At 40.8% G+C, this 21,647-nt stretch overlaps 2 protein-coding genes across 2 annotated transcripts; both read left to right on the forward strand.

The window, feature by feature from the left end:
• Nucleotides 1-2,987: 2,987 nt before the first annotated feature.
• Nucleotides 2,988-3,917, forward strand: LOC133366394 (olfactory receptor 6F1-like). Its single transcript, XM_061589441.1, has one exon. The coding sequence runs from the start codon at nt 2,988-2,990 to the stop codon at nt 3,915-3,917; it is 930 nt and encodes a 309-aa protein (XP_061445425.1).
• Nucleotides 3,918-19,662: 15,745 nt separating this feature from the next.
• LOC133367938 (olfactory receptor 11L1-like) lies at nt 19,663-20,676 on the forward strand. The gene has a single exon (XM_061592022.1). The coding sequence runs from the start codon at nt 19,663-19,665 to the stop codon at nt 20,674-20,676; it is 1,014 nt and encodes a 337-aa protein (XP_061448006.1).
• Nucleotides 20,677-21,647: the final 971 nt, after the last annotated feature.

The raw sequence follows: 21,647 nt of genomic DNA on the forward strand, positions 1-21,647 counted from the left end.
CATAGTTCAGTTGTACACTGTATGAAGAAGTACTTTCTTTTGCCTTTCCTGAATCTTCCAATGTTCAGGTTCATTGGCTGTCCACAAGGTCAAGTGTTATGAGAGAGGGAAAAATACATTTCTCTATCCATGAAAGTGATGGGGAGGGGGAGCCTGGGTTGGACTGGGTTTCCAAATCATGTCTGACTTTGAGAGAAGAGGGGATGGAAGTGAAGGTGGGATTCTAAACTCAGGGAATCAGAGGGAGGGGAAATCATATCCTCTCCCTCCAGCCAGTCTTTTAATACACGTGGTGTTTTGGATCAGAAATCCATGTTTTGTGTGTGTGGTTTGTGTGTACTTGTGTTCTTCTGCTACTCTTGAAACTGATCAGTATGTGTCTTTGCTATTGTGAAACTGATCAGGATCTAATACAATTTGGGAGGAGAAGGAGGAAATGGAGGGGGGATTTAGTGAGCAGAGAGAAAGCCACTCTCTCTTTCCAGCTTTCACAGGACTTTGCACAGCAATGGATGTTAAAGGCTACCATCAACACCTCATTGACAGACATTAAAGGGAATATACATTTCAGCATTTTAGACGGAAGCTGTCAATTATAACAATATCATCATATTTGATGCATTAAGAAAATCAGGTGTTGGGAAAAGACACAGAAGCTTGCATCATTCAAGACTGAGCCGTAAAGATAGTGAATGTGCTAACTATAGAGAGGTAGTGCCAATTTTGATTTTTGCAATATTCTCTCCCATCCCTAGCCTCTGCTTTACCCAACTGCATCCAACTGAAATTCAAAGATTATAAAACAGGGGAAAGCCAACAGTAATAGTTAATGATTTATACCCTTGGCGATAGATTGTTTACAGTTAGTTCCCAAATCTCCTGACATTCTCTTTTTTTCTTTACGTCATGGGTGCTTATCAATTCATAGTCATACAAAGAATGGAGTACACAAATCTCAGCGGCCTTTTGAAACTTTTTTTCCCCTATAAGTACATGTGAACTGTAAGAAACATTCAGAGGATGAGCAATTCATTGGAGATGAAATCTCAAGGGTGGTTTTGATTCATATGGCATTTAGGTTCCATACTCAAACCATTGCATGTAAAATTAAAAATTGAAAGGCCTTCCTGCTGTGGGGACTTCCTAATTAGGCTTAGATTGGGTGAGTTAAAATGATAAGAAATCAAATCAAAATTGTGCAAAATGGATTGCTTGGAAGTGTGCGTTTGTGAAATACAGGATGGTTCTGTAGATGGATGGATATTCATCCAATACATCACACCTCTGTGTGTAGCCTGCTTCTAACTGTAAGTAATTTTAAATAAAATGACTAAAAAGAGGGATTTTGACAAGACAAGGGCTAAATTATCCATATTTCAGTAATTAATTATTTAAATAGTACATTTTTACGTTGTATCTGACAGCTTAGACCAGCACAATTTGTGTTCTACTCATCTGAATGTAGCTCACCACACACACAGTATGGATTAGATCAAAAATTATCCTTCCTCCAATAAAATATCTGCCATCAAAAAAAAAAAGAAAAAAGTTTCCATCGTAAGAAACTTTTTGTGCTGAAGGATGGAGACCTATGGATCCAACCGAACACAAATAAATTCTTAGCCTGCAATCCTGCATTCCATGTCCTTAAATCCCTTATGTGTAACCATTCTAATGAAAATCTCTGCCTGAACAAGTGTATCACAGGGCATGTAGATTTCATAATGAATGCTAACTCAGTACACACCCAAACATCCATTGTAGCAAGATCAAGTTCAAATGGGAATGTGGCAAGGACATTGCAGGAGGGACACTGGTAAAACTAGAGTTAAGACTAGAAGTTTCTAGTCCAAATTAATTTTGACAAGTTCACCACATGCCTGACTAAGTATCCTGAGAGAGATGTCAGCAAATATTTTCTATTTTTTGTTTGTTTTTAAGAAAAGGGATTTCAAATGTCTGCTTTAGGTCAGTGAGGTAGTTTGTTTCTTTCGTTTAAAGGAGTTAGGGTTAGGGTTAGTGAGCCAGTGTGGTGTAGTGGTTAAGGAGTTGGACTATGACCTGGGAGACCAGGGTTCAAATCCCCACAGAGCCATGAAACTCGCTGGGTGACCTTGGGCCACTCACTGCCTCTCAGCCTCATGAAAACCCTATTCATAGGGTCACCATATGTTGGAATCGACTTGAAGGCATTATATTTACAGTTTTTAGGGTTACGGTTAGGGTTAGTACTATTTTTCCTAGTAGGTCATTAAGGAAGTACTTGTCAAGGAGAATCACAAAGACTGGTGTGTGGGACAATTTCTCCTTTCCTTCATACCCAGTTTTAGCATCTCATCCCTTAGCATTGTCACGAAGAATACTCTAAAGCAGAGGTAGCTAACATGGCACTCTTCAGATTTTGTTGGACCAAAATTCCCATCAGCCCTAGCCAGCATGGCCAACGTTGAGGGGTGAGGGGAATTGTAGTCCAGCAACATCTGGAAGATACCATGTTGGCTACCACATTCACTAAAGTAATTTAGACCTATGCATAAATTATTTCACTTTGAATGATGTGATTGTAGTGGAGCATTGTATTGTGAGATACAAAGTGAGATGTGCTATGTTTGGAAGTTTATCAAAGGTGCTCTAATGGATGTGCCGTTAACCTGTTCCACCTTCCCATTCCACAGTGTACTCATGATTTTATCTGGCTGGTTTTGTTCTTTCAATACACCTTGGTTTTTCAAGGGACATTACCATGAGCCATTTTAGTTTGTAAAGACAAAAGCTTTAATTAGATCCTCAAGGCAAAAATGGATTATTTCTTCACTGACTTTATAATACAATAATCGATAAGGAAACCTTATCTATGTCAATTCACTTTTATTTCAGAAATTAGCAGAGCAATACTATACAGGTCTACTCAGAACGCCCCACTGAGTTCAACAAGTACATGTACTCCCAAATAAATGTGTATAGGATTGGAGACTAAGAGAAGACAGATGCCACAGCACAATCAAGCAGAACAAAATGAAACAACAGTAATGGAATTCATCCTTCTTGGTTTCCCAGGATCTCAGTATTCACAGATGGTCTTTCTTATCATGTACATCCTGTCTATTTTGGGAAATGTGGCTATCATCATTCTAGTATTAACAAATTATCCTCTCCATACTCCCATGTACTTCTACCTTTGCAATCTGTCTTTCTTGGAGATATGGTACACAACAGCCATTATCCCTAAGACCCTTGCCATCTTTCTGGGAAGGAGCAGAAGCATCTCTTTCAATGGCTGCATTCTGCAAATGTACTTTGTTTTCTCCTTTGGATGCACAGAGAACTTCCTGCTATCTGTCATGGCTTATGATCGTTATTTGGCCATATGTTATCCACTGCACTACAATACCATCATGGACATCAGCTTTTCTTGCAAGTTGGCAGCAGGCTGTTGGTTATGTGGTTTCATTTTTATTTCCATGCTAGTATTTTTGATCTCAAGATTGTCCTTCTGTGGGCCTAATGTGATTAATCACTTCTACTGTAACATTGATTCCTGGATAGTTCTCTCGTGCTCTGACACCCATGTCGTTGAGATGGCAGTTTTTGTCCTCTCCATCATTGTCATTTTGTGTTCATGTGTGGTAATCCTTCTTTCCTACATGTACATCATCTCCACCATCCTGCACATCCCATCTGCTAAAGGACAGGAAAAGGCCTTTTCCACATGCTCTTCCCATCTCGCTGTAGTCATCATTTGGTATGGATCCACCATCTTCCTGTATGTCAAGCCTTCTGTATGGACATCTTTAGAGCAGACTAAAATAGTGAATATCCTGAACACAGTTGTGACTCCATTGCTAAATCCTTTCATCTACACTCTAAGAAACAAAGAGGTAAAAGTGGCTGTGAAACATTTATTACACTGGGAATGAAGCAAAACATCTACCGTGTGTCGTGAAATCACATTTTTTTTTCATGAGAGATGATAATGGTTTGAGAGATTTTGCTCTTCCATAATTTGCATGACTATGTAAATATTCTAACAATGAGCGTTTCATAGCAGATGGATCCAAAGATTAGTACTATACAAAGCTTCTATGTGGTTATAGAGGCATACTGAAAATGAAAAATGAAAGGGGGAGAGTTTAATAGTGATAAATAATGATAATCAATTGATTTTGCCCACATAATATGCAATCAGGTCTATTAGAGAAGCAAACATCTAAGATTCTTGAAAATTTATAAAATAGATGAAACAGTTATTTCATGATGAGAGAATATAAAACATGAAAAATAAACTATTTTGATTTAAAAAATCAGATGTTGGTGGAATAACAATGAAATAAATCTAATTTAAAAGTACCTTGCAGTGTACGCTATGCATATTTATTCAAAAGTATATGCCCAGAGGCACATGTTACCAAATTCTTCCAAGCTACAAAGGAAGTGGATTGGACTGTGAAAGACCAACTCAAATTGTGTTTGCATTTTGACAAATTTGTAGGGCAGTACAATATCTCAGAGAGGAGGTCAGGTCTCCCGCTACCCTGGTGCATTCACTATAGCTGCCCAATTCCCCTGCTTTTTAAAGTTTGATAGAGATATCTGTGGGCTATAGGTAAGTTCTTAAACCGCAATGGGTTTTTTTTGCCTATTGGTGAATTTCTCTGCTTTTAATCCAGGAGGTAAGAAATGGGATCCTGTGCAAGTTTGCTGAGAATGGATTGATCATTTGCATGCTTATTGAGTTCAGTGGGATTTACTTCCCATCAATCATGCTTAGAAAAGGTGAAACTGACCACAGGGGATGAGGAGAGGAGAAGGAGGGAAGGGAGAAAGGGCAGAGGGGAGGAGGGGGATGGGAGCAGGCAAGAGGGGGAGGGGAAAAGAAGGTCAGGTTTGGTCATTTGCATGTTTATTGACTTCAGTGGGATTTACTCCCATAATATAAGCCAAAAAAAGTAGCCCTATGTCTGTTCAGGACTAAGCTCAGAGATCTCCATAAAAAAAAAAAAATAGAATAGCTATAATAAGGCACACAGTCCACTGCAATAGTTTACAGAATCAAACGTCCCTTGTGCAACTGCCTCCTTAATACATAATAACCCCATTCATACATTGATCAGTTCTTGTTCATTAATTACTTTATATCCTAGCATATTGAAAGGTATGCTCACAGAAAACATGGCCACATTCTAACTTGCTTCTTGAGGTATGTTTAAGAGTTAGGGTGACCATATGTCATACTTTCCAGAGGACAGTCCTCTATTTGAGGGTCTGTCCATCCCAAACTCAGTTTAAAGATAAAGAATCATAAGAACGAAAAGTTGGGCCTTGTTCATCAACAGTTAGCAGCTGGACAGCAGACGGCACATAGGCTTCCACACTATGGTGAGATGTACTGTATTTCTATTTAAATTATGGTCATTATTTCTAAATTTGCAGCTGTAGATTACACCAAAAATAAGAATATCCAAAGTTTCTGCACATCTATGTTTCTGGGTTGTATTGAATATTTGTTCTACTCCGAGTAGACCGATTGAAATTAATGAATCTAAATAATGGCCATTAACTTCAATACGTCTATTCTGACTAGCATTTTATAAAACCGTCTGTGTCTTGGGTCAATTATGCATAAGTGATGTGTATGCCCAGCAGACTTTTTACTGAAAGAGTTCTGCCATCCAGGGATGACATAATTGGTAGAATAATTCTCTTGGTTGTGGCCCAAAATGGACCAGGAGACAATAGAAACCCCAATAGATGTTTCAACAGACAAGTGATCCTAAGTTCTAGTAAGTGGTTTGGCTGAGCTGAAGATCACCAGATGCTAACTTACTCATCCCAGTGGATCTTGGTTCTGAATTGTGACTTTAGTCTATTTTTGCATAAGCTATTAACCTAGTGGTATAAAAGCAAGGTTGAATTTGTGTCACAAATCACCACGATGCAGCCCCAACAACACTTGTGGTCAGGGTTGCCCCATGAAGTACATGAAGACAGAATAAATGTAAACGTCCTTAAGCACTTTAGGCTCTTGTATGGCACCACATCTGTGCTCTCTTTCACAGTTTGTCATGATGCATCACCCTGGGACCTTGCTCTGTGGGGTGGAGTCCTCTGATGAGGATGATGCTCAGATTACTTCCTCAGAGGAAGAACAGTCAGTACCTGACACTTTCCTTTGAGGATGAATCCCTGAAGCACCGCCACCTCCCAGCCTTACAGAAGGCAAATAATGAAAAATCAGGTAAGCTCCTTCAGAGGGCTGGATCCAACCAAATTTCAGGTCTTGTCAACCTATACAGTACTTCAGTTCACTCTGGTATCCTTCTGAGATAACAGCTTCTTAAAGTTGTCTTTAGAAGAGTTCCAGCCAGCAACACCCACTTCCTGCTCCCCAAGGTCCTGTTCTTCTGGATAAGAGTGTTCTGACCTAACTTTGCCTACCCTGACAGGACTTTTCGTGCTTGATCTGACCTTAATGATTAATATTTAGAGACCCTCTCTTCATTCCTTTACTACTGCAGGGTTGTAAATGTATATTTTGGTCTTTTTTCTTTTCTTACCTCACCAATCACATGAACAATGGTATAGATGCAAACTGCAGCCCATCAGTGGCTATTTAATCAAACAACATCCCCCTCAAAATCATGTTACTTAACAACATAAAAATGTTATGGTATTGTATATTTATGATTATATCATGTTATGGTTTGAGGTTTCTTTTCAATTTAATCACTGTAAGTATTAAATAAATAAATAAGCATCCTGGAGGCATTCTTGGGTGGTGGTGGGCACACATAGTGTATGAAGTTACTTGAACTCCAAATAGGGTTGCCAGGTTCAGGGCCTGAGACTGATCCTGTATCTTTAGGAGAAGAGAAAGTCAGCCAAGTGCAGGTGTTCTTGCAACACTGTAATGGGAAAAACCACAAGGTGGAATTCTCCCTTCTCCCTGCACAACTTTTAAAGATACAGAAACAATTTTATTTGCTTATATGATGGCATCACTATGCCTAGTGCTTTACAGGGTACAAGAAGAGAGGTCCCTGCGCCCATGAGGTTCCACTCTAAAACTTCCATAGGGGGGGAAGCAGAAGGCGGCCTGCGAAGGGTTACTTACAGCAGGGCACAGGAACTTGTGTGGGGGAGATTGGCAAACCGTGAATAGCGAAAGCACTCTGCACATGCTCAGCCTCAGAGGCCTCTTTCAAACGGGAGGGCACTCACCAGCATCATTGATGCTAAGAAACCACTGGAGCTGGCCAGCCCTGCCGTGGAGCACCCACCCAGTCTGGAGCATGCGCTGCAGCCCCTCATCCGAGGCCAGGTTGGCAGGCAGGCCCTGCATGTGCAGTGTTACTACAGGACTTTGAACTTCTTCATGAGCATAGCTCACTAGAAATCCAAGTTCCCCAAAAAAGAGCAGCAGGATCTGTTGCTGGAGTTACCTGCACGCCACCCCCCAGAGCATGTATAATTTTACCCTTAACCCAATAATACATACACTGAAAGTAAAATAAAGAGTGGATTTATTAAGAGAAGAAACAAGGAAAAATATTGCAGTTTACAACTGCAGTTAACAATGAGTAGCTTTCTAACTATGATTCATTCATTCAGCAACACTGGATAGACTAAAGCAAAGAGACTAACCTTCACATTAAGCTCACCCATACAGAACGGGGGGGGGGGAAGGAAAGAAAAAGGCCCAGATAGTTGCATATACCTTTCCTGGAGAGTTGCTGCAAGACTAAGGCTGAGAGAGACTTTCGTATCTAGCCCAATGAGCAAAAGCTCCGCCTTTTGTAACCAGTGCCAGATTTGAAAGTTCTCACCCTAATCCATAGCTCTGAAATTGTCCCAAAGATGCTAGTGTGTGTTGGTAAGAAAAGCAGTGGTCAGAGCCCTCCAGAAAAGGAACTGCCCTCCCCTTCTCACTCCTCATGTTTTATACCTTTTTCTAACTAAACTGACCCCAATATAAATGTGATCAGGAAGGTGTAAACCCACTCATTTCCTGATCAGTTCCCAGATAATAGGTGTGATCTCCCTGCAGTAGATTCCTGATGATTCCTCAAGGTTAAGGTTATCATAATCCTTGTGTAAAACAGTTTCTTTGTTTGACAGGCGTTTATCCTGTCTTCTCCAAAGCCTTAGAAATGCAAAACACCTCCTAGTTTGAAAGGAGCTATTCTGTTTCCTCCTGAAGGCCTAGATTATCATAAACATTTCCTTTGTTTGAAAGGAGCGCCTATTCTTACTGGGTGACAAATCCAAATTTCCATGGGAGTCAGGAAGTCTATACCTTCAGGTATTGCAAGAGGTCACAGAGGGGCTGTTTCCCAGGAATCTTTGCTGTTGCAGGCCTTTCAAACTCTGGTTCACTGAGATGAATCAAAGATTAAACATTCCCAATATTTGATTCCTCATAACACGCAGCACTGGGCAGGCAGCGTGCAGCTCACCCTCCAGCTCGCCCAGGGTACCGGCCGAGCACGCCACCAGCAGCAGGGCTGAGCCGGGTGCCAGCTGCAGGGCCAGCAGGCATACCAGGCTCTGGCCCAAGCCCCACAAGGTGCCTGTCATGATGCACATGGCTTGACCCAGGCCACTGCCACTGGGCTCGGCCTCCATAGCTGCATGTCCAGCTTCATAATGAACACTCCATCTTAGGGTTGCCAGGTCAGAAGCATCCTAAAGCCTGAGATTTTAGGGGCAGGCCTGAGTGATGTTATAGGGTGGGCCCAAGTGATGTCATTAAACATGATACATTAAGCATCAATCACAGTTGCTTAGAGCATACAATTAAAAATATCTGATTGGAAATTAAGCAAGAAATCTTAGCTAAAAGATGGAAGCTGGGTAGGGAACAGTTAATCTAGCCTACTTGCTTTCGGCAAGAAGGGTTTAATTTCCTCCAGGCCAGGCCAGTCACCAGAAGGCCACTGTAGGAAGAAAGGAGCCTAGTGTTTTGGAGATGTTAGATGGAAGCATTGGGGAGTAAAGATGGATGCCCTTGAAGGCTGCAATTCTAAACACATGTACTAAGGGACTAAGCCCCATAGAACTCAACAGGACTTACTTCTGACTAGATATAGTTTGGATTGCACTGTTGGTAAAGCTTGACTAGGGATCCTCTGCGAAGACATCCATATCTAAGCAGGGTTGGCAACCCCCTGCCTGGAATGCCCTCCCCTTATCTTTTAATGTGGCTGCTCCAAAAGTCTTTACAGATTTGACCCTTCACTTCAGAAAGAGGTCTCAGAAATGAGTAAGAGTAAAAAGATACTCTACCCTTTCTGTCTACCCTGTGAGCTGCTATAGACTGACTTTGACAGCCAACTCAATTCCAGTGAGTAATAACTGACAGAGAGAAAACACAGGCAGCAGCTTGGAAACAACAACGGCAGCCATACTTTCAAATATGTGAATTCTCTTTTACCACTATTGGGCAAGAAACAAACTGCCATGCAACCAACAAGTTGTATCATTAATGGGTTCTAGGGGGTTGAGGTGAGCACATAGAACCACTGCTGTTGCTTCTATGGATGTAAGGGAGTGAGGTTAAAGGTAAATGAAATGCAAACAGAAAATGAAAAACAAAATACTGTGATGCTTTCCTAAATGCAATACCATACCAAACACAACAAGATTCCTATGACTAAGGCAGATAACTTAGCATCCCACAACCAATCAGAATTCATAACTGAAAACCAAAACTAAAAAAATCCTTGCAGCCAGTCAGTTAATGCAGAATGCTGCAGCATGATTGCTGACACGAGTGAGATCCTATGAGCACATAATACCTCTGCTCTGAAATCTGCATTGGTTGCTGATTTGCTACCAGGCCAAGTTCAAGCTGTCCTGTCCATGTTATGGGTGCCACATAGTACTTGTTCTGTTCTGGTAAGAAATCAGTCCTATAAAGTGGCAGCATTTTGGATACTCTGTTCATAGGGTTTTCATGGTAAGAGGCAGGACCGGCGCCAGACATGCCAGGGCCCTTGGGCAAAAGCCTGCCCTGGGCCACAGCATTCCCCTTCCGCGATTCACGCATGGCGAGAGCTTCAGGACTCCACCATTCCCTTGCTTAACTGACCTTGTTCTGCAGTTGTTCATGCAGCGGTGCCCTTAAGAAAGATGGCGGCTGAGGTGTGCCCAAGGAGCTGAAGCTTCTGCTGCCATCTTGGTTCATGGCAGGGATGCGAGCGTGCAGCACGCATGCATGTCATCAGCCAAGATGGCGGCAGAGGCTTCAGCCCCCTAGGAAAACCTCAGCCGCCATCTTTCTTAAGGGCACCACTGCATGTGCAACCGCAGGAAAAGGTAAGTTAAGCAAGGGAATGGCAGAGCCCCGAAGCTATCGCCGTGTGATACTTCAAGGATCGGTATTGGGACCTATACTTTTCAATTTGTTTATTAATGACCTAGAATTAGGAGTGTGTAGCTAAATGGCCAAGTTTGCCGACGATACTAAATTGTTCAGAGTTGTTAAAACAAAAAGGGACTGCGAAGAGCTCCAAAAAGACCTCTGCAAACTGAGTGAATGGGTGGAAAAATGGCAAATGCAATTCAATATAAACAAGCGTAAAATTAGGCATTTTGGAGCAAAAAATCTTAATTTCACATATATGCTCATGGGGTCTGAACTGGCAGTGACCGACCAGGAGAGAGACCTCGGGGTTGTAGTGGACAGCACGATGAAAATGTCGACCCAGAGTGCAGCAGCTGTGAAAAAGGCATTGAAAATAAAACAGCCGATATCATAATGCCGTTGTATAAATCTATGGTGCGGCCGCATTTGGAATACTGTGTACAGTTCTGGTCGCCTCATCTCAAAAAGGATATTACAGAGTTGGAAAAGGTTCAGAAGAGAGCAACCAGAATGATCAAGGGGATGGAGCGACTCCCTTATGAGGAAAGGTTGAAGCATTTGGGGCTTTTTAGTTTAGAGAAAAGGCGGGTCAGAGGAGACATGACAGAAGTGTATAAAATTATGCATGGCACTGAGAAAGTGGATAGAGAAAAGTTTTTCTCCCTCTTTCATAATACTAGAACGTGCACATTCAAAGAAGCTGAATGTTGGAAGATTCAGGACAGACTAAAGGAAGTACTTCTTTACTCAGCGCATAGTTAAACTATGGAATTTGCTCCCACAAGATGTAATAATGGCCACCAGATTGGATGGCTTTAAAAGAAGATTAGGCAAATTCATGGAGGACAGGGCTATCAGTGGCTACTAGCCATGATGGCTGTGCTCTGCCACCCTAGTCAGAGGCAGTATGTTGCTGAAAACCAGTTGCCGGAAGCCTCAGGAGGGGCAAGTGTTCTTGCACTCAGGTCTTGCGGGCTTCCCCCAGGCACTTGGCTGTCCACTGTGAGAACAGGATGCTGGACTAGATGGGCCACTGGCCTGATCCAGCAGGCTCTTCTTACGTTCTTATGTTCTTATCCGTGGCAGCGATCCTGCCTTGAATCACGAAAAGGGAGCAGAGGGGCCCCTCAGGGACTCCTGTAGCCTCAGGGGCCCTCGGTCCAGTGACCCACCTGGCAGACCCTTGGAACCGGCCCTGGTAAGAGGTATTCAGAGGTGGTTTACCATTGCCTTCCTCTGACTTTGGACACATATCATACTTTGGACACATAATGAGGAGACATGATTTACTAGAAAAGACAATACAGGAAAAACAGAAGGGAGTAGAAAAAGAGGAAGACCAAACAAGAGATGGATTGATTCCATAAAGGAAGCCACAGACCTGAACTTACAAGATCTGAGCAGGGTGGTTCATGACAGATGCTATTGAAGGTCACTGATTCATAGGGTCGCCATAAGTCAAAATTGATTTGAAGGCACATAACAACAACAAAGTGGCAGCACCTATGGTTTGGAACTCCTTGCCTATTGACATTAGGCAGATGCCTCTTTTCAGCACCTGCTAAAATCATTTTTGTTTAGGCAAGCCTATCCATGCATGTAAAAGCTATTGTGTTTTTTAAATCTGTTTTTAACTCATTGTTGGTTTTATTAATTTGAATGTTTTTCAATACATGTCTGTTTTTGCCAATAATTTTATTGTTTTAATTCTTTCTGTAAACCTCTTTGAGATTTTTTACAATAAAGCAGTATATAACTGTTGTAAATAAATACATAAATAAATTTTGGAGTCACTGCTTTTAAAAAAGTTTTTAAAGAAGTTTTGTTTTAATATATTTTCAAGTCTGTTTTTATGATTTTTAAAGTGTTTTTAGTGCTTTTGTTTGCCGCCCTCGGCTCCTACTGAGAGGAAGGGCGGGATATAAATCAAATAATAATTAAAAATATATAAATAAACTTAATTCACCCAACCCAAAATTCAGAATCATGCCACTTTAAGCTGTTTTGCAACTGTTTATACTTTTTTATGGTTATTGGTTTTTAAAGGGATTTATTTCTTATTGTGAGCTGCCTTGGTTTCCAATCACCAACCCTACCTCACAGGGTTGTTGGAAAGACTCCATACACACACATACTTGTAAAAATACACCCCATATAATAGTTTATTGTCAAACCAGTTGGTCATTGCAGAACATTTTTTAAAAAATCAGTATTAGTCTCCTACATAATAAAAAATGTGATACCTAGATAAACCCTGCCTAATTGCTTTAAAAATAGGATTGGAGAGGAAGGGAAAGATTTACAACACAAAGACAATTCTTTGTTATGTTTACTCAGAAGTCCCATTAATTTACAGCACAATCCTAACCACGTCTACTCAAACATAAGTCCTAATGAATTCAGTGGGGTTTACTCCAGGTACATGGCATTAGCATTGTTTTACTCCCAGAAGAGCAAGTATTGGATTAAATACTTTCATATTGCCAAGGTTTTCAAAGCACTGCCCTCTCCAACAGCCCAGCATCTGACTGTTGCACACAAGAGGAAAAAAAACTTTAAGCCATATTCTTACTTACTCAAACTGAAGATCTCAAAACCACCATTTTCTGATGTTGCAATGAAGCCTAAGCACTGCCTGGGTCAACAAATCACAACCCTGGCTTCACTTATTGGCTACAATCCTGAAAGGGTGGGGTTAGAGCCAGAGTTTGGAAAAGTTATTTTTGGGAACTACAACTCCCGTCAGCCCAATCCAGTGGCCATGCTGACTGGGTCTGATGGGAGTTGTAGTTTTAAAAAGTAACTTTTCCAAGTTCTGGAGCTAAGAGCTGCTATACAGATTAAACAGTCATGGGGGGAGTGAAGTTTTGGTGTATATCTCAGGAACCAGACCACCTAGAGACTTTTTTTTAATTGAAGCTGAGAGTCCGTAGATTAAGGTAAATTATCCGGAGACCCAGAGGGGACTCCCCCAAAACCAGAAATTCCAGCTGAAATTTGGACACCTGGTAACCCTACTCCATATTGCACCCCTTTATTGACTGCACCTGGGGCAGGCTCCCCCCTCCACTCCCCCCTTGGTACACTACTGGGGTGAAGCAACAAATGTTTTACCTTTGTGCAGTAGGCTACCTTCTCCACACACTCACCTGCTCCACCCTCCATTCAGCCAAGCAAGAGGTACTATCAGCAGGGGTGTGAGCCTGAGAAGTGTCTTCTAACATGCTTCCTTGTCCTTTCCTACTGGTTGGAGCCAAACAAAGTAAAAGGTGGTAAGTCAGCCACTGAGAAGACTCTTTTCAGTAGCCAACACTCTCCCCTTTCATGCTGATTGGCTCCTAGGGACATATGTTGTTGTGAAAGAAGGCATTATCAGGGATCTCATTCACAACTCAGCAGCAAAAAGGGGGTGTGGCTTTGACTATTGTGAAGCAACTCTGCACTTCTGAATTTGCCACTACACTGCTGACTATCAGAGTTCAATAATACATTCTAGCCAGATAAAGGCACTAAAGGAAGGCATGAAGCAGGGATAGAGTTCCAAGAGAGAGAGAGAGAGAGAGAGTTCGAAGGGACAGTTTTAGATGCCTGCATTTGGCCCCTGGGCCTGATGTTTCCCACCCCTGCCCTAGTCTGAATACTCTGACCCAGCACTAAATGAAATATATACATAATGCAATACCCTGCAGTCAGGGCTAGCCCAAGAATCTGTGCTGCCTGTGGCAGAACAGAAAATGGTGCTCACTTCTTCAAAGGCTTCATTCAGGCCTGGGGTTTATTACGGTACTTTTACTGATGATAATGATAGCCCTTCTGTTCCAATTTCTACCATTCCTTTCACACTGCAGTACCTGTTGCGTTATAGAACTGTGGTTTTTTGACCAATATAACACCATGTTGCACTAAATTTCATTCACACCAGTGGGTGTACTGTGACACAACAATGAGCATCACTGGACATGTTGCTACTACTCCACCCTTTCTGCACATGTACATTTCTGGTCCCCCATTATTCACCCATTAAAATGGCAGGAAAGAACTGCATGCCAGTATATCACCCCAAATTTCATCACTTTACTCCCACAATTTTCTAGGTTAATGGGGTTGCAAACAGTTGTGGGTTTTTTGGAAGCAATTAACACGGAAATGAGCACTAACCTTCTACTAGATTTCTACAAGTGGCTTTTGCGTCATGTAAAAGATCAAAAACATTGTTGAAATTATCATGTAAGGAAAACTGAATAAACTGCTGTCTGAATGCAGTCCAAGTTAAGTGCATAGTATGGTATCCAAGTCTGACAAAGTTATTTTGGTACCTGAACCATAAAATCACACAAACTGGGTGTATAAATAATCCCTAGGTCTAAAAAAATACTGCAACAGGCTAAATACCTAAAAAACTTTTTCATGACCTTCAGTATCTGCAACATGAGGCCTAATAGTAGGACCAGCCCTTCCTGCCAGCAGGAGTACAATCCATGGAAAAAATATTACTACTTGCTTCTGTTGAATATGCAGATTGGCTTATGACATTCATGGGGAAAAATAATAAATCATTCAGTTTGTGGCAGGTTATATCCCAAGCCATCCTAAATAAATCCTGATGCATAAGTTTCATAGGACAAGAAAAATGTAATTATGCCATAGTCCTATTTGTCTTAAACCTGGTGCCAGTATTATGCAAAGTAGTGTTATTAAAAAGTCATAACCCATGGACTGACACTTTTCTGACAGCCCCAATGGAATAAGCCAAGTAATTTCTCCAATGTAACTTTTTCCCACTTCAAAAAGTTCATTTGGCCATCACCATCCCAATTAGAAACAGCTCTCTATTGGGAATAAAGAGTGTAATACATGACATATTTTCATGTTAGTTTAGTTTAATGTCAGTTTTATTTTAATGTCTAGGTCAGTATACAAGAATTAGCTTTGACTATGTGGACTAGGATTTTTTTTAAAAAAATATATACATCCAACATTACTCCTTCATGCTTCTGCCTTCCATTTGGTGATGAACTGCTCAAACGTCATGCAAGAGCTTTCAAAACGGAAGACAAAAATGCAAGGCAATACAAATTTTGCAAATTTATATATAGTTCTGTGGTCTAAAGTTTAACTCAGAAAATCAATAAATGGTTGGAGAGGACATTTTCTATGAAGGTAAGATACATTTTAATGTTGTTTTTAGTTAGATAGATTTAAGAGACTCATACCACAGTTGTTCATTCAATTCAGCATGTTTTGCTTTCAAGTGTGCTTGCATTTGTCAGTTGTCATAGCTATTTGTAGATCATTTAGATCAAGTGTGTCCTCTTGTTTTTTCCTAAAGCATGCACAAATGGTTTTAAATGCTAAGGGCTGTATCCAATGTACTGTATGTTCTACATGGAGTAGATCCATTGAAATTGATGGACACAACATGACTACTCTGAGTAGAACCTAGTTGGATACAACCCTAAATCTTTAGGATGGTTGGTTACAACCTTCTCAGATCCTAAGCACATTTATTTTTTATTTTTATGCTTGTTTATTTTTCCCTGAGTCCTTATCCCAATTGCATGAATGATTTAACATCATACAGATTAAGCAACTCCTGCAACCAAGCAGTTTTGGAAACCCCTTGACCATGTAACTTGCTCTGGAGGAACTGTGGGTTCCCAGCTCACATCTGACAATTAAGGGGAAAAGAGAATTAAAAGTCTGTCTAATTCAGCCATGGGTATCCATCATGGGCAAAGTAATCCTAACTATAGGAAGCCAGTATATATTTCACTGGTGTAACTTACTCCTTTTCCAAGCTCTACTCATTAGTCTCTGGGAGGAGATACTGCCAGCTGAGCTGGCAGATGGGCGAGAGACCAAATTTTGAGGATTGGGCCCTCCCCATTGACTTCTAACAGGGAATTTAACTTACACCACCCTTTTTGCTGGTGTAGGTTCCACCAGGTTGCTAGGTCATGTGACTGAATTGAGTGGGATTTTGTAACAGGTGTAAATCTCTCCTTGCCTCAACCTGCCACACCTTGGAATGCCTTTTGTGGGAGACTTCCAGTGGCGTAAGTTATCCTGGCTTAAGTTCTATAGGCTGAGGGTAAGGGACCTGTGCCAGTGTATCTCTGGCTCAGCTGGGGTGAGAGATTTATGCCATTGTAGACCTGGCTGAACCCCAGTTCAGCTGAGAAAAGCCAAGATCTGCTGAATCCATAGTCTGTCATCTCAGCGGATCTGGGGTTTGGATTGCACTTGTAATCAATGTGAATGGCCCATAAAGTACACTTCAGTGGAACCCATCCACATGATCAGCTGTCATCAAATGTTAAAAACAACAACAAAAACTCAGAACTACTATAACATAATGGTCACCAGTACCACATGTTGTAGCAGTGAGTTCCATAATTTAAATCATTAACTGGATGAAGACATAATTGACATATTGTGGGATTGCTCACATGAGCTGAGAAGTGATCAACAGCAAAATCCAAAGTTTTATGGTTTGATGATTCAGACTGTGCACACCTTACTCAGGAGTAAGCTCCATTTAATACTGTGGAACTTATTTCTAAATAAGCATGTGTAAGATTGCACTGCATGGCTTAATTGCACTAGGATTCTATGTCAATATGAAAGGCAGAAAGATTATGTCTTCTCTGAAACTCAGCTGATTTCATTAGAATTTGGATAGTTGTATTACAGGCACAGAAAAAGATTTCCAAGCCAGGGTGGTTTGAGTGTTAACTCTTAAGATATTTTCAGGTTTGACAAAAAAAACACATTTTGATTTTTCTGTAAACTAAAACTTACATTGACCAGAATATATAGCTGATTTACAGTGCAATCTCAGTCACATCTTCTCAGAAGTAGGTCCCACTGAGATTAATGAGACCTACTCCTGGATATGTATAGGAATGTGTATCGGAGTTCAGCATTGGAATGTTCTCTTCTGCAACTAACTTTCAATGAAGTGTTTATAGTCCTACAAGACAATGAGTTAAGCCACTAAGGGCGCAAGCCAAACCCAAGATCCACTGGGATGAGTGAGTTAGAATCTGGTGGACCTCTGGCTCAGCCGGCTAGTCCCCAACTCAGCCAGGCTACTCCTATGTAACACTCATCCTGGATCAGCCAGATGCACGCCAATTTAATTTGTTATCCCAGCTCCGTTGAGCCAAGACAGATATAACCCATGCAGGTGTAAGTCTGAAAAATGGGCACAGAAAACTGGGCCCCAGTGTGAACCATGTGTAATTTCAGAAATGTAGTAAATGCAATTTCAAAATTTAACTAGAAACTTTTATTTCATGTATCTATGGGATGAGATTGTGATATGAGTGGGGATTGTGGTATGCCTGTCAGAGGAACCCCATGTTATATGCTTGTTCTGAATTCCACAAACAATATTCCTAGAGATCTCTGGAAAGAGAGATACTTAGGCAAAATCAGACAGAGGATTGAACAAGAACACAAAATTTGTTTCTGCATACTTTCCTTCTAGCCAAAACAAACTTGCCCTGATGGAGAGTGGTCATCTTTCATTTTGCAGAACTCAACTTCTTAAACCACATCTAACCCTCAGTAAAACAAGAGGTATGTTTTCTAAAATGTAGAATGCAAATGTATAAAGAAGGTTGATGTGAGCTTTGTAGTTTGATCCTATGGACCACTTTGTAGAACTTTGTGAAGATCATACCCTTTCCCTCCCCCCCAAAAACAGTGCTAATATTGTAGCTGACTTTGGTTTTGCTGGGCTGGTATCTCCATTTCCCAGGCCTCCACAGAACACCTGTCCCCCCAAAAAAAACAAGTTACTTATTTTTTTGGGAGGATGGAACAGAGATGCCTCCAAGGGGTAGTGGACATTCCCCTAAAATATCCTATCTTTCACTTCCCCCCTTTCAGCTAAAGTATATGAAGGTCTTGTATAGCATGGAATAAATCCTTGTTCTCCTAATAATAATCATTCCACATCTTCACTCCCACAAATTAGGTTCCTCCCATCCTGGAGTTTTCCCTGTGACAGAGAAATGACAAGTTCTATATCCCCATTTTGCAAAGATGAATGCTATTGGCTTCTAGGGGAGGCATACACCAAATCTACATCAACAGGATTCTAGACATCATTTTATCTCTGATATGATGTTTCATTGATGTCTGGGGATGAGTAATGTTTAGTAGAGACATACTGAATACATCAGCAGGTAGTAGTCCTGTCAATTGTATGCCAATTTTACTGCACATTTTATTGTCAGAGGTCATGGCTGCAGTGTATACATGTGAGAGTCCAACCCACAGAAATAAATGGAACTCAATCCTGAATAAATATACATAAGATCAGGTTGAAATATAATTTCCATTTAACTCATCTGGACGCTTCTGAGTGATAATGCATATGACCAAGTGGTTGACAGGACTGCCAGTACCTCAGGACTTTCTGATCCTTGTACAGAATCTGTACTCAGCCTAACTACAAATATTTTAGAGACAGGTTGGGTTGTGATGTGAGTTTCACAGGAATTGCCTATTCCGTGCTGAGTTCCATATGTTGTGTTCAGTTTGCAGACCTGATGGGGAAAAAAGTGTTATCAATAATAATTATTCTTGATGATCTGAATTGTCCAGTTGATCAAGTTGTTAATCCAACTTGATTTAATAATTGTATTATTATTTATTTGTTGAGTCTAGATGTTCATTGTACTATAAAGAAATGGAACAGTCATCACAGAGTTTATTCTCCTGGGATTTGGGAAAAATGCAAGTTTTGTTTTTAGATAAATGAATGAAACTATAGAGGCAATACACAGTTATGTGGGAGTAAGAATGATATAAATTAGTGGTACTTACTCCTAAGGAAACATGCATAATATTAGGTTGTAAAACTACGATCTTCTGCATGCCTATTTTGGAGTAAACCACATTAGTAACTGTGTACAGGATGCAGGGTCCACATCATGTGTTTCTGGCCTGGCACAGAATTTGTACATAGCCCAATCCCAAAATATTTTCCTGAGAGATGGGGCATATGAGGAAGTAGCAGCCCATGCTGGATTGGCTCTGACAGTGTGCCCAGCCCCAGCCAGGTAAATTGCAGCAATGTCAAGACAGTTAATCCACAGGTCTGCACAATAGGCTACTAATGGTATGAGGTAGGTCCCAGTTGCCTGTCCCCAGCTGAGTTACCTACCTAGTTACACCAAACTGTGGACCTTCTAGAAATAGACATTATTTTCTGTGTCTTGAATTGTGATTTTATTTTAATTGATCTTGATTTAACAATTATATCATTACTTTTTTGTGGACTCCAGATGCTCATCACACTAGAAAACAACAATACAGCCATCACAGAGTTTATTCTCCTGGGATTTGGGAATCTTCATGGTCTACAAATTCTCCTCTTTGTGATATTCTTGGCCATCTATCTGATTACTCTGTCTGGCAACATCCTCATATTAGTTGTTGTATCACTCAACCGGGGCCTTCACACACCCATGTATTTCTTCCTGGTAAATTTCTCCTTCCTGGAGATCTGGTATACAACTTCCACTGTACCTAAGATGCTGAAAACTCTCCTCACAATGCATGAAGCTATCTCCTTCTCTGGATGCATTGCCCAGTTTTATTTCTTTGGCTCCATGGCAGTCACTGAATGCTATCTCTTAGCAGTGATATCTTATGACCGATACTTAGCTATCTGCAATCCACTTCGCTACACAGCCATCATGAACATCAAGGTCTGCTTTCAGATGGCAGCTGGTTCCTGGATAAGTGGATTTCTGACTCCCATCCCAACTACTGTGCTATCTTTCAGGTTGCCATTCTGTGCTGCCAATGAAATAGATCATTTTTTCTGTGATTTAAGCCCTATTTTAAAGCTCTCCTGTACTGACCCCCATGTGGCAGAAATGACCACATTCATTTTAGCAGCCATGGTGACAATGGTTCCTTTTTTTCTCACCTTGGCTTCATATGCCAATATTATTTCCACCATTCTTAGAATCCCATCTGCCAAGGGGAAGCGGAAAGCTTTCTCCACATGCTCCTCTCATCTCATTGTGGTGACGTTGTTCTATGTCACTCTAGGTAGTGTTTATGCAGCCCCCTCAGCCAAACAGTCTCCAGTTCTCAACAAACTCTTCTCTCTGCTGTACACTGTAATCACCCCCATGTTCAACCCTATGATTTATAGTCTGAGAAACAAAGAGGTCAAGGAAGCCCTGAGGAAACTCCTCTGTGAAAAGTCTTGTCCCTGCATGGCTACCACTGTGGAACAAGAAACAACGTATAAGGAAACCCCAACAAAAGGGGTAACAGACCAGTGATCCTATTCTAATATGTGAGGTATTGTTTTCTTTGAGAACAAATGACCATATTTCAGTGGCAGAGCATCTGATTTGGATGCAGAAGGCCTCAGGTTCAATCCCTGGCATCTCCAGGTAGGGCTGGGAGAGAAAGCTCCCTGAAATCCTGGAGAGCTGCTGCCAGTCAGTGTTGACAATGCTGAGCTAGGTGGATCAATGATCTGACTCATTATAGGGCAGTTTCCTGTTTCTATCACAATTTACACTTTCACTCTAACCTTTTAAATTGTGTAAGATTACAGATTAATGCCTACTGCATTTCCGCATAAGCAATTGATCTGGGTATGTAAATCAGGGATTTAATTTATATTAGGGATCCAAAGCCATGTAGCTCCAACATCTATTTTTTTAATGCCAGGGCTCAAATCTAAAATATATGGAGACAGAATAGACGAAAATTCCCTTAAACAGGATTGGAATTAATAGTTTCCACATTTTATTCCTTAATTGTTTTTTTTATCAACTACATTCCACCATTCTTCATTTCCAGTTGAACTAGTACATCTAACATTAATTTAGCATGTGCAGTTTGCCACAATGTGCAGTTTGCCACAATGTACAGTTTGTTCTGCTGATTTGCTCTCTCCACCTCTCAAGGATACTGTAGGACATATGCAATTTTGGTGCATTTTGAAATGATTATATGCATATTTTTATCAAGCCTTTTTTTGTTTACTCTTGTATTGATGTAAAAATATACTCCAGCACAGATGTAAAACAACAGACCAAAAAAACCCTCCCTTTATAAGCTATCATTCACAACTTCATATTTTGTGATGCAATTCTCCAGCGCCACCTTGAGTACCTTGGAGAAAAGATGGGATATAAATGTAATAATAACAAAGTTTTAAAATGTGAAAATAACATACAAAATAATAATAATAATAATAATAAATTTTAATTTATGTGTCGCCTATCTGGCCAATGGCCAC

This window comes from Rhineura floridana, chromosome 11 (assembly GCF_030035675.1).
Source record: "Rhineura floridana isolate rRhiFlo1 chromosome 11, rRhiFlo1.hap2, whole genome shotgun sequence".
Lineage (NCBI taxonomy): Eukaryota > Metazoa > Chordata > Lepidosauria > Squamata > Rhineuridae > Rhineura > Rhineura floridana.